General features: G+C 43.0%; 1 protein-coding gene across 1 annotated transcript in view; it reads right to left on the bottom strand.

The window, feature by feature from the left end:
* Positions 1-12,943, bottom strand: part of snd1 (staphylococcal nuclease and tudor domain containing 1) — a 913,627-nt gene that overhangs the window by 843,889 nt on the left and 56,795 nt on the right. The window contains exon 9 of the mRNA XM_078553113.1: positions 12,070-12,160. Coding sequence (XP_078409239.1) covers positions 12,070-12,160 — 91 coding nt within the window. The remainder of the gene's footprint in view (positions 1-12,069; positions 12,161-12,943) is intronic.

Genomic DNA, 12,943 nt, shown 5'->3' with positions numbered 1-12,943 from the left:
TTACGTTTAACAGATCTCCTTAGCTCAGCTGGTAGCATTGATAAAGTTAGATGGCTATGGGTACGAGACTCATTTCTTGATTTCATAACCTAAGTTGGCATTCCAGCATAGAGTTGACAATGGGCCAGACTATCAGAGGGGCCACTTTTTGGTTGAGATGTTAAACCAAAGCAATGTCTGCCTGCTCCAATGGTTCAGTCAGGTATTAAAGATTCCATGATGTTATGATCCAGGATCAGATTCTCAATTTTTGGCATGATCCATTTAGGGATCAGTAACTTTTTGTTTAAAGTAGACAAAGTTTGAGGTTCAAGATACTTGCTAAGAGAATGAAGCCACAAGATTCCATAGGTTTTGAACAAGCAAAAATAAACTTAACTATAAGGTCAGAACAATAAAACAATTTACAATAATTGATACTCCAACATTCAGGTTAATATGAGGTACATGTGACTTAACAGGCAAACTGGTTGAATACTCCACACTGCACAATAAATGATAGATGCAACCAAGGCAGATTCCAGGGATTTCTCAACAAGCCACCTAGACATCAGTAAACACGGAGTCAAACAATCTTGATTAAATACACACTCTCTCTCTCTCTCTCTCTCTCAGGGAATTGCAGGATTCACCTTTGAAGATTGCGCCTTGGAATTCTCTCCAAATGTTGCTCCAACCTGGACAGCGTCAACGGCAGCCCACCTCACAGGGTTTCAATCTCGTCTTCTGAGGTTCCGTTCCTCTGGATTCCTGAGTATGCACTCAAGCACTAACTATAAAGTACAACTTCAGCTCTTCAGCCACAGTGCGCAGAATACTACTGTTCCAAAGGATTACCTTCACCCCAATGCCTACACAGAGTTACCTCCTTTGGTTGCCAGGGCTTCTCCTAAGCCCTCCGATTGCCAGGACTTCTGCCTCTTCGATTTAAGGCCTGTTAGCTGTGCCCTTTTTCTGCTTGGAGCCTCTCTGCTCCTGCTTCTTAACTTAACTGGGACCTCTCCCTGTCCAGGACTTCCCTTGGGACCTCTCCCTGCCCCCTCCCCATCCCCTGCCTGGGACTCTTTCCGACTATGGCATTCCGTGCCTGGTTACGACTGGGGTTTTTGTACCATTTTGTTTTTCTCTTTTTATAGGATGCTCCACTGTCAGCATAGTCGAGCCCTAACTGCCAGATCACATATGTGCTGTCCACTCCCAGTCCACACATGTATGAAACTTCTGAGGCCGTTGGGACTTGGAGCTCCAATGGCACTATGAAGAGTTGAGGGTTCTTGCATGCCACATCACCAAAATAGAAACATGAATTTTCCGTTTATTTAATTTTTGTGGAGTCTTGCTACGCATAAAATGACTGAAGCATGCCAAGAATGTCACTGCACTTGAAAATAATACATATTTTAAGATATTTCCAACATACAAGACACTATATCTAATGCAAAGTATCCTGTCTTCAGCTCACCATAACATATCTTCCTAAATTGCTGTCAAGTTAGCATTACACTGACCCAGTAGATCAATATTATTCAAACTGTGTCAGTTGCTCAGTTAATAAAATACATCACAGCTTGCACTCACCGACAAAACTCTCAAAATCTCAATAAATAGGTTTAAAGTTATTGATTAAAACCTTTAATTGATTTTAAAAATCTGTGAAGTTCCAATTCTTTAATCAAGTCCATCCCCTATCAGGTCACAGGCTTGCATTTGGTCGATCAATCAATCCTCTACTTACACCTATCAGGTCTCACTTTTACCATCCCCCACTCCGAGTGATACAATGTTTGTCAAATGGTAATGGCTGGTTCTCCACTCCACCCTCCCTCCAACCCCAAAGTGCTGGCTGCTACAACTTTAATTAAAATAAACTTACTGCAACACCCTTCAGTGGCTCCACGTGTGAATTACACTGTTTGATGAAATACTAAAACCATACAGACCAGTTTGCATCAAGTTACCCGATCACCCCCAGAATCTATATTGAGCCTCAGCACAAGCAGATTAATAGCCCATGCTTGTAAAACTCAAAAAAAAGTCATACGGACTCGAAATGTTAACTCTGTTTCTCTCTCCACAGATGCTGAGTTTTTCCAGCATTTTCTGTTTTTATTTCAGATTTCCAGCAACTACAGTATTTTGCTTTTAACATTATGTCTAACGTTTGCTGTGATTCCACGATTAGACAGCACTTGCTGAACAATCTACAGTGTGCTAAGAATACACTAGTAACCAATTTAAGATCATCAGTCAGGCTCACAATGTGGCTCACTTATGCTTGCCAGAGCTACATATATCCATAAGCAGGGACCTACCCTCTGCAGGCAAAAGGAACATGTCCAGTCATCTTTTGTGAATTAAAAGCGACCCGGGGGGGGGGTCCAAAGAGGGGACAATAGTACCCTGATGCACTCTCCATGGCAACACCCTGACCAGAGTCAACTTGCCAACCAATCAGCACTCTTTTCTCATGTAGTATAAATTGTTGCTCCCTTTGAAATTTGGCACTCTCTCATCTGTCCTGATGATTGCAAAATGAAAATCTTCAACAATGTGTCTCTTTTTTCGGCAATCCACAAGTAGATTTGAAGGGAGGAATATAGAATCAAGTCAACAGGGATTCCCATTTCCAAATGCTCTCCAGTGACCCCTGCTGGAAAACGCTTGCATGTTTACCATGAATGAAAAGATACGTAGCATCATAGAGTATGGAAGGTCATTCGACCCACTGTGCCTGTTTCATGGGATTTGGAGAAAAAAAACATATTTGAACATACCGTTTTCTCCCCAGCTGCTCTCTCTCTAAGCAAGATGTAACGGTACAAATGGAGCACTGCAGTCCAATTCATTAATTTATGCACTGGAGGGAATCACAGTTATCTTCAGCTCAACAGTGCCCTCTCATGACAACACTGAGTTATACTGAAAATCTAATTTGCTTTATTACAAAGTCACTTTACGTAACATACTTTAATATTGCAGTATTGAGGTCTGCTGTTGCAGCCCCAATCCAAACATCACTGCACAGATTGCAGTACTTTGTTCTTTCTTGATCTCATCTTGTGACGTTACTGGCTCTGCACCACACAAGTCAAACATTCAAATGGCTAAACAAGCAGGCTATAAACTAATTCACATGCTCCAGTGCTTCACCATTCCAATATGTCCCACCAAAAGTGCCAAAGGCATTAGGATAGCTGGGTCTGGGCAGTGGCCCAGGACCAAAGCAGGAAAAGAAAGTCAGCCCAAATCACTTTGATGCATTAAGGGGCCAGTATCATAAGAGTAAAAACAGAAAATGCTGGAAATAGCCAGGCAGCATTTCTGGAGAAAGTATGTTAAAATTTCAGGTCTATGACCTTTCATCAGAACTGATGAATGAATTGATGAAACTGATTTGCTGATCAAAGGTCACAGATTTGAAACATTAACTGTTTTTCTCTCTCTGCAGATGCTGCCTGGCCTGCTGAGTATTTCCAGCATTTTCTCTATTTCAGATTTCCAGCATCCACATCTACAGTATTTCACTTCTGTGTCAGCATCACACAGGTCTCCCAGCTGCTAGTCAGCGCAGGATGCAATACAGTAACCCACAGCAAAATGGGTTTAAAATGAGCTTTGCCAAAGATGTTCCCCACCATATATAAATAGAAATAATTCTCCTAATATTGCAATGAACCAAATAAATAACCAGTGAAGCACCCAGGGTTTCATCTATGATCAAAAGGTTGTGGGTTCAAGTTCCACTCCAGAGATTCAAGTACAAAATCTGAGCTGACACCCCTGACGGAGCTCTGCAATGTTGCAGCTGTTGTCTTTCTGGCACAGATATGACGACCAAATGGCCGCCTTCTGTGCTGTGTCCTTCTATCATTCCCTGTTCTTCTGTGAACAGCTTGCATCAGAAGTATCTAGAAGTATATGCAGTAAATTATTTTCAAGAGCAGCAACCTATGTAGCCAAACTTGGAAGCCCTTATGCATACAACAGGATCCCCATAACAGCGAGGTGAATAATCAGTTAATCTTTTACTTGGTAGAGTTGGAGGAAGATTCTGGAGTGGGCCACGTCCTTCTGACTCAGGACACTGTTTGCAACTGAGTCAAGCTGAAGCATACTCAATTACTGCTAGTGATATTGGGAAGTCTGTTCTTTACAATTTCATTTCCTGTATACAGTACATGATAATTCAACAATATTGGACTTTGCCATGATTCTTTTTCTACACCAAGTCCCCAAAATGCAACCTGGCATTCATGCCAGAGATTGGTCCCAGTCAGTTTTCATTATGCCAACATACAGACAGGTGGTCTGAAAATGCACACCTAATGCCTTGTGTTGCTATTATTTTCTTCTGAATGAAGAGTCATCTGTTCCGTCAGTTCCTTTCAATCTAAAGTAAGCAAAATAGCCGAAACTACAATTCATTCACAAATTTAAGTGTACAGACTACCACAAACACTTCCCACCAAACGCAGCATGAGCAGCTACATGCTCTCTGCTCAGACCTGTATACAGTGCACCAAAAAAGCCACCAACAATCACATGGCTGCACCTCAGCTACCTCACATCATAAGCTTTTAAACAGGGATCCATGAAGGAATCTGAGGCCATCAGATTTCTATCTTCCTGGGTCTGAACTGAACATGCACCATAAACACAGTCTCGAATTCTTAATTCTACATATTTTTGTGTTTATTGACTTAATCGAATGTTACTTCTGGTGTGTTGAACAAATATCTGGAATGACAGCACATTTTCTTTGGACAGCTAACACTGCCTCTTTGGGAATGGGAACAAGGGTGTTACGAGAATAGCTGTATTTGTAGTAAGGTGGTCAGGACTTGCTTAAACGACATAAGTTCAAATCTTCCAACCCAGTAATTTGTCACAATGCAACATCCCTGAATCAAGAAATGGATCTTGTGCATCAATGTGTGTCTTTCTTCAAATGGTTGGAGGGTGGGGAGGCGCTGGGGAAGGAGAGCAAGAACACAGATGGTCAATATTTGTAGTGTCTGCTGCAGAAGGTTGGCTCGATAATAACTCCCAAGTTTATTGTCCACTTCCCATTACTATTAAGTAATCAGCACCCATCAGTTCCACTGGGTTGAGTTTGGGGGATGATGATGAAACAGTTAACTGCAATAGTTGAGTTACGGTCAGCTCAGTTGGAAACCCAACTGGAAGTTGTATACTTGCCTCTTGTAAGCACATTTACATCTTTTTGAAATGTGATTTTGAAAGTACAATTACCCAGGCACGAGGTCAGGGGTCATTGATCTCAGTTAAAGCAGGTAAGGTTCCAAAATCCATTTCACAATCCATAAGCATTAGATTCTGACAGAAATAACAGGTCAAGAGGCTCAGACTTCAGTGGCTGCCAAGTTCCAGTTCACAGGAGGCCAGGCTATTCTTCAATATAAGAATCTCCAGCCACATTATGAGCAAATCTTGCAAGCAAAACCTTATAAATCCACAGTCAATTTAAAAAAAAGTTCCTGTATTCCTTATATTATCAACTAAAGAAAAACAAATTGGTTAAAAGCACTGATCATGATTTAGATAGAAGATTAATGCATTTGTTTTTAAAACTGTTTGGTTAAATAAAGCTGAAATTACACAAAGTAATTTGCAGCATCAGCCCTCAAAGCAGCATTCATTTCTAGTTCATGGGCATCCCAAACTAGGTGAAATGACATGGTACAGCATAACGATTACATGGAAAGCTCACTTGAAATTAGATTATCTCAGGTTGCTGAAATACAAGAGTTTATCATGAGCTGTCCAGTAGCGTTAACCAACTCTCATCAGCAGCTGAGGGCAGGGAGCTTTCTGTTGGGTAAGCAATAAACCTTTTTGTTGTTACTGTTTAACATGTAAAAATTCCACCATGCCTCACTTCAGCAGCAGAATTGTACTCAGCCACAATTTGTAACCTCGTGTTACAAATTACATTACATTGCTGTAGTGTTTCTATCCCTCCCTCCTCCTCAAACCTAAAAAAGAGAGAGGAAGAGGCAGTGCCTTCAGGAGTGCATCAGACCTGCGAGGAATGCTCTTCTGAAAGTGGATTTTAAAGAAAAAGCAGCTGATTGGTGAGTAAATCCTGGGAGCAGACTCGGAGGGAGGAGCACCGGAGCGGTGAGTATAAATCTAGTTTACCTCGGGGATTAGTGGCCTTGTCACCAGGGAGCAAACTCAGAGGGAGGAGCGCCGGAGCAGTGAGTATAAATCTAGCTTACCTCGGGGATTCGCGGCCTTGTCTCTAGGGAACAGACTCGGGAGGAGCACCGGAGCGGTGACCTCGGGGCACAGAGTAACTGAAGCCAAAACTGAAAAAGTGACATCACAGGAAAGCTGTGACCTGAATGGTTGGTAGGAAATCTGCACCAAATTTGAAAAAAAAAACACTGCAAAGCTAATTAATTAATTAACTAAGTCGAGATGGCTGGGCAGGTGATGTGCTGTAGCTGTATGATATGGGAGCTGGCAGATCCCATTGCGAGCCGCAGTGACCACATCTGCAGCAAGTGTTGGTTGCTGGAGGAACTCCGGCTCAGAATTGATGAGCTGGAGTCTGAGCTCCGGACGCTGCGGCACATCCGGGAGGGGGAGGGTTACCTGGACGCTTTGTTTCAGGAGGCGGTCAGAAGGCTGTGGAGGCCAGGTCATTGAGTGTATTTAAGACCGAGATAGATAGATTCTTGATTGGTAAGGGGATCAAAGGTTACGGGGAGAAGGCGGGTGAATGGGGTTGAGAAACTTATCAGCCATGATTGAATGGCGGAGCAGATTCGATGGGCCGAATGGCCTAATTTCTGCTCCCATGTCTTATGGTCTTATGGCCCAACATATCCCCCACTCTACCATTACCACCAAGCCAGGGGATCAACCCTGGTTCAATGAAAAGCACAGGTGGGCATGCCAGGAACAGCACCAGGCATACCTAAAAATGAGGTGTCCCCCGGTGAAGCTACAACACAGGACTGCTTGCATGCCAAACACCATAAGCAGCAAGTGATAGGCAAAGCTAAGCGATTCCACAGCTAACGGATCAGATCTAAGGTCTGGAGTCCTGCCACATTCAGCTGTGAATGGTGGTGGACGAATAAACAGCTTATTGGAGGAAATAGCTCCGCAAATATCCCCATTCTCAATTGTGGGGGAGCCCAGCACATCAGTGCAAAAGATAAGGCTGAAGTATTCACAACAATCTTCAGCCAGAAGTGCCAAGCAGATAACCCATCTCGGCCTCCTCCAGAGGTCCCCAACATCATAGATGCCAGTCTTCAGCCAATTCGACTCGCTCCACGTGATATCAAGAAACAGCTGAAGGCACTGGATACCGCAAAGGTGATGCTTTCTGACAACATTCCAGTAATAGTACTGAAGACTTGTGCTCCAGGTCAAGCTGTTCCAGTACAGCTACAACTCTGACATCCATCCAGCAAGTGGAAAATTACCCAGCTATGTCCTGTACACAAAAAGGACAAATTCAACCTGGTCAATTACTGCCCCATCAGTCTACTCTCCATCATCAATAAAGTGATAGAAGGGGTCATAAACAGTGCTAGCAAGGGGCACTTGCTTAGCAAAAACCCGCTCACTGATGCTCAGTTTGGATTCCAGCAGGATCTCTCAGTTCCTCACCTCATTCCAGACTTGGATCAAACGTGGACAAAAAAGCTGAACTGCAGAGGCAAGGTGAGGGTAACTGGCCTTGACATCAAGGCAGCATTTGACTGAGTGCGGCATCAGGGAGCCCTAACAAAACTGGAGTCAATGGGAATCTGAGGGAAAACTTTCCGCTGGTTGGTGTCATACCTAGCACAATGGAAGGTGGTTGTTCAAGGTCAATCATCTCAGGTCCAGGACATGACTGCAGGAGTTCCTCAAGGTAAGGTCCTAGGCCCAATCATTTTCAGCTGCTTCAATGACCTTCCTTCCATCATAAGGTCAGAAGTGGGGATGTTCGCTGATAATTGCACAATGTTCAGCACCATTCGTGACTCCTCAGATACCGAAGCAGTCAATGTCCAAATGCAACAAGACATGGACAAATCTGGGCTTGGGCTGACAAGTGGCAAGTAACATTTGCGCCACACAAATGATGACAAGTGCCGGGCAATGAGCATCTCCAACAAGAGAAAGTCTGTCACCCCTTGATATTCAGTAGCATTACCATCACTGAAGATCCCACAATCAACCTCCTGGGGTTACCATTAACCAGAAACTGAACAGGACTGGCTATATAAATACTATGGCTACAAGAGCAGCTCAGAGGTTAGGAATCTTGTGGCAAGTAACTCACATCCTGACTCCGAAGGCCTATCCACCATCTATAAGGCACAAGTCAGGAGTGTGATGGAATACTCTCCACTTGCCTGGATGAGCGAAGCTCCAAAAACTCGCAAGGGGCTTGACGCCATCCAGGACAAAGTAGCCCGCTTGCTTGGCACCACATCCACAAACATTCACTCCCTCCACCACAGTCGCACAATAGTAGCAGTGTGTACCATCTACAAGGTGCACTGCAGGAACTCACCAAGACTCTTTAGATAACACCTTCCAAACCCTCGACCACAACATCTAGATGGACAAAGACAGCAGACATATGGGAAGACCACCACCTGGAAGTTCCCCTCCAAGCCACACACCATTCCAACTTGGAAATATATAGCCAGTCCTTCACTGTCACTGGGACAAAATCCTGGAATTCCCTCCCTATCAACAGTGTGGGTGTACCTACACCACATGGGCTGCAGTGGTTCAAGGAGGCAACTCACCACCATCTTCTCAAGGGCAATTAAGAATGGGCAATTAAAGACAGGCAATAAATGCTGGGCTAGCCAGCGACGCCTACATCCCATGAATGAAAAAAAAATGATGGATAAGGCCAGATATATTTAGTAATAAGCTAAACTGCTTAGTTGCAAATAATGCTTTTACAGAAGCAAGCAGTACACCATTCAGTCCAAAAGCAGAAGTCCAGAACCAGTTCACAATGGGTTAAACAAGCAAATCAGTTGGAGGCCCGATAAAAAAGAGTTGCAGAATTTGAGTGTTAAAAAATGTATCTTTCACAGTAAGCGTAAGAACGTTGATGGTTCCTTTGGAAGCAACAGCAAACCTGCTTTCGGGGTTACTGAGATACTGAAATAAATATTTGCTCCCAGTTTGCCAATGTTTTGATTTAACATTTCTCGACCTAGTTTTCAAATCTCTCCAAAGCCTCACACCTTCCCATCTTTGCAACCTCCTCTGACCCTACAACCCTCCACAATAACTGCGGTCCTCCTATTCTTGCCCCTTGCACATTCTTGATTTGATTCACTCCATCACTGGTGGCCATGACATCAGCTGCCTAGGCTCTAAGCTCTGGAATTCCCTCCCTAAATTTATCTGCCTCTCCATCTCTCTCTCGCCTCAAGACACTCCTTAAGATCTACCCGTTTTATCAGGCACCAGGTCACCTATTCTATTATCTCCTGATGTGGTTCATGTTAAATTTGCTTTGGTAATGCTCCTGTGAAGCACCTAGTAATATTTGACGACATTTAAAGGTGCTATATAAATAAAGTTGCTGTGGTTTAAACAAATGCATGCCTATGCATCAGTGTTCCCCTCCCTGTATCTCATGGGCATATAAAACAGAACTGCTAATGTACAAAATATGTGAATTTTTTAATTTTATAAAAACTTCTGAATACAGGTCCTGACAAAATAGTGGTTTAGTAAGGCGCTGATTTAATATTTCTGCATTTTCAGTAACTGCCATAATCTGATGGAGGCTGCATTAAAGTAAACGGACTTCCTGACTGGATTAACTAATGATAATTTCAGAATTGTTATAGATGAATGTAAAATATTTTCATGCTGAGGACACTTTGCTCCTGTAGACGCCTCATACTCTAAGCCAATTTTTTTGTTTTTAAATGTATTTCTAACTTTAATTTTGAGTTTGATGCTTTAAAGCTGAATTAAGATACAGCAAAGTTAAAAATAATGGCATGAGTAAAACATTCAATGATTTTGGTCAAGGACAAAACAATCCATGGGGCAGGTCAGGGACTTCTACCACATAGGAAAGCGCAGCTTTCACGGGTTTGAAATAGTAAGTAATTTGCTGTTATGATCCCAGCTATGAGAACACTGGACAAGCCTGATACTTGTTAAGATTTGACTTGATGACCATAATCATTTAAAGAATGAAAGAACCAAGGGTAAGTAAATAAGCAGCGGGACTCCGAGATTAAATTGAAACTCCAAAAGAATCTTTATTATACAAACTTGGTCACAAACAATAATGACTAAAAAGGTATACTGAGCAAATAAGACAATGATATTTTTAAGCAATGAGTTTCTACCTTAAACTCAATCCAACAGACTAAGCCCAGTTTAAACTTATTACTGTGGCTTTCACTCCAATAGGCTTTTAAACATACTTGTATCCTGGATGGCAGTTCCTTTTTCTTTGGGTCTGACTGCACAGGTCACAGTTCAGGTCTATGGTATATTCCTACCAATACGACCTCCTGGTCCAAGTATAGACGTTGCTGACGATTGCACACCACAATCCACCAATCACATACAGACACTCCCTTGGCATCTATTCTGTGGCTGGGCTTCTCTCTTTACAGAGCTACTTGGTCCTACCCAATTCTCTTGAACTCCCTCTTTTTCTCTCTAAACATACAGAATGGAGTTCTCTGGTTAAACACAATAGACTGGATGTCTGCAGCCTCCAAGTAAGCTTCTCTTACACAACAAAAACAAAAATACCTGGAAAAACTCAGCAGCATCTGCGGAGAGGAATACAGTTAACGTTTCGAGTCCGTATGACTCTTCAACAAAATTAAGGAAAATTTGAAGAGGTGAAATATAAACTGGTTTAGGGGGGGGGGGGGGGGGGGGAACAGGTAGAGCTGGATAGAGGGCCAGTGATAGGTGGAGATTGCCAAAAGATGTCAGACAAAAGGACAAAGAGGTGTTGACGGCTTCTCTTGCACTTACCTTTACCTAAAAAAAGCTAAACACACCAGCTTTCCTTTCAGAGCATAGCTCCGCCCTCTGCAATGTTCCCCAATAGCAACCTCAGGGCCTTCTTGTTTCTAAAAGCCTCTTACTTGGTCAAAAGTTCAAGCATGGTTTGTAAACACACACACAGGCATACTAAACCAAACCAAAGGTTAACCTCCAATTGACCTTTAACTGAAATCAAAACTCTACAGTCTTAGCCCTTAATATAACCCACAATAGAGACAATTATAGCACTATAACAAATCACTTGCCCTACCCACTGATGCTACCTAAATACTAGAGCATATTTGGGTACAACTCCAGCCATGAAATGTTATCAACTCAAGGAGACAAGATGATTGTGTAAAGAATCAATAGCCACCTAATTTACATTTGAACATGTTCTTCTATTGTTGTGTAAGAGCATCACACAGGCCAGAAAATTCAAAGTTACTGATTTAGCTGATCTTAGTCAAGATAGCAACAGTTCATTTCTGTGATAGAACAAGGGGGTGCAGGGAAGAACACAACAGGGGTTTCTGTTCACAATTGGTAGTCATCGATTCTTGGCAGAAAGTACCATGAGGATAATTGGTGCGTAGCAGATTGAGCTCAGCTTTTGATGCGTTCCATTGCTAAATAGCCTTCTGACATTGACTGCTCAGGCTTACAAAAGATTCCTATTTGGATAAAAGCTTCAGAATTGTAGCACAGCAAAGGTCAATGCTTCTAGGAGCAACAGGGCAAAAATTAAGTTTAAACACAACACATCATGGATTTGAAGCTGCAAGTCTCAACCCACTGAGCCCCTGATCTCAAGCACATACCACAGAAAGGTACCAGCCCACCCATAACAGGGAGTGATGGAGGAAAAAAAAATCAGAATGAATCATCTCTGCAGAATTATACCCACGGTCATTTACTATCCAAAACAATGAAGCGGGCAGGCTACTCATGACATTGTCAATTTAAAGAAAAGGGCATATACTTCAAAAAAAAAATTCACATTTAACCACTCCCCACTGTTGATTTGCAGTAATAGACACTAACCTTGGCCACAAAATGCTTGTCCTTCTGGTCCATGTTAGCTGTTGGAGCCACATAGTCTTTCCAGATCCGGATTTTGCGTTCTTTGGCAGATCTGTCAACACAAGAAACAAGCATTCTAAGCGTATGAAGGTTTACCTTCAGCTAAAGAACAGACCTGCCAACTCAGCTAAGGCAGTGATCAATTAGCAGCACTAATCCTAAATGGTTATTAAGGAATGGAGGGGGTGCACGAAGAGCCAGGAGCATGGGGTGACCAGAGAGCTACTGATAGAACCTAGCACGGCCAGAGGAGGGGCTTTTTGGTGGTCTGGGTGAGGTTTAAATTCATACTAGTTTGTAGAGGCAGTCACTGTAGCTATCAGAGCTGTTGCTGGTGCATAGTAAGATTACTGTTTCGCCTAAAGAAGCTCAGATAGTTTCAATGGCCACCTCTAGAAGTCAACAGGGATGGAGACTTGTTCACTCTCCTCCCCATGTAGTGAGCTGTGAGCCAAAAAAAGGTCGAGTGCATGTATCATGGGGCCTCAGAGCTGGTCCCAGGACTTTCCCGACAGTCTCCACTCCACGCCAGCCATTACAGCCTCTGAGCTCGCAACCCTAAAATCTCGTCCCGCAGCCCCATTGGGGGTCATGACCCATGGTTCAGGAACCCTTGAGATAAAGAAAAAGGCATTTCTGCAGCATCAAATGCAAGTAGAGATCCTTGAAGCAGCACCTATTTGAGGTGCACAATCTCTACATGGCTGAAGGCAATGTGAGCACATTGAACTTCTCAATTATTTCCCCCTGGATTTTTGAAAGCAATAGGATGGAACTCTGCCTCCCACCTGGGGACTACAAAATACATCTTAGAAAGGGGGGCGGGGGGGGTGAA

The sequence above is a fragment of the Cetorhinus maximus genome, chromosome 12 (assembly GCF_964194155.1).
Source record: "Cetorhinus maximus chromosome 12, sCetMax3.hap1.1, whole genome shotgun sequence".
Taxonomy (NCBI): domain Eukaryota; kingdom Metazoa; phylum Chordata; class Chondrichthyes; order Lamniformes; family Cetorhinidae; genus Cetorhinus; species Cetorhinus maximus.
Note: the sequence above shows the minus strand (reverse complement) of the source record. Positions and strands in the feature narration are given on the sequence as shown.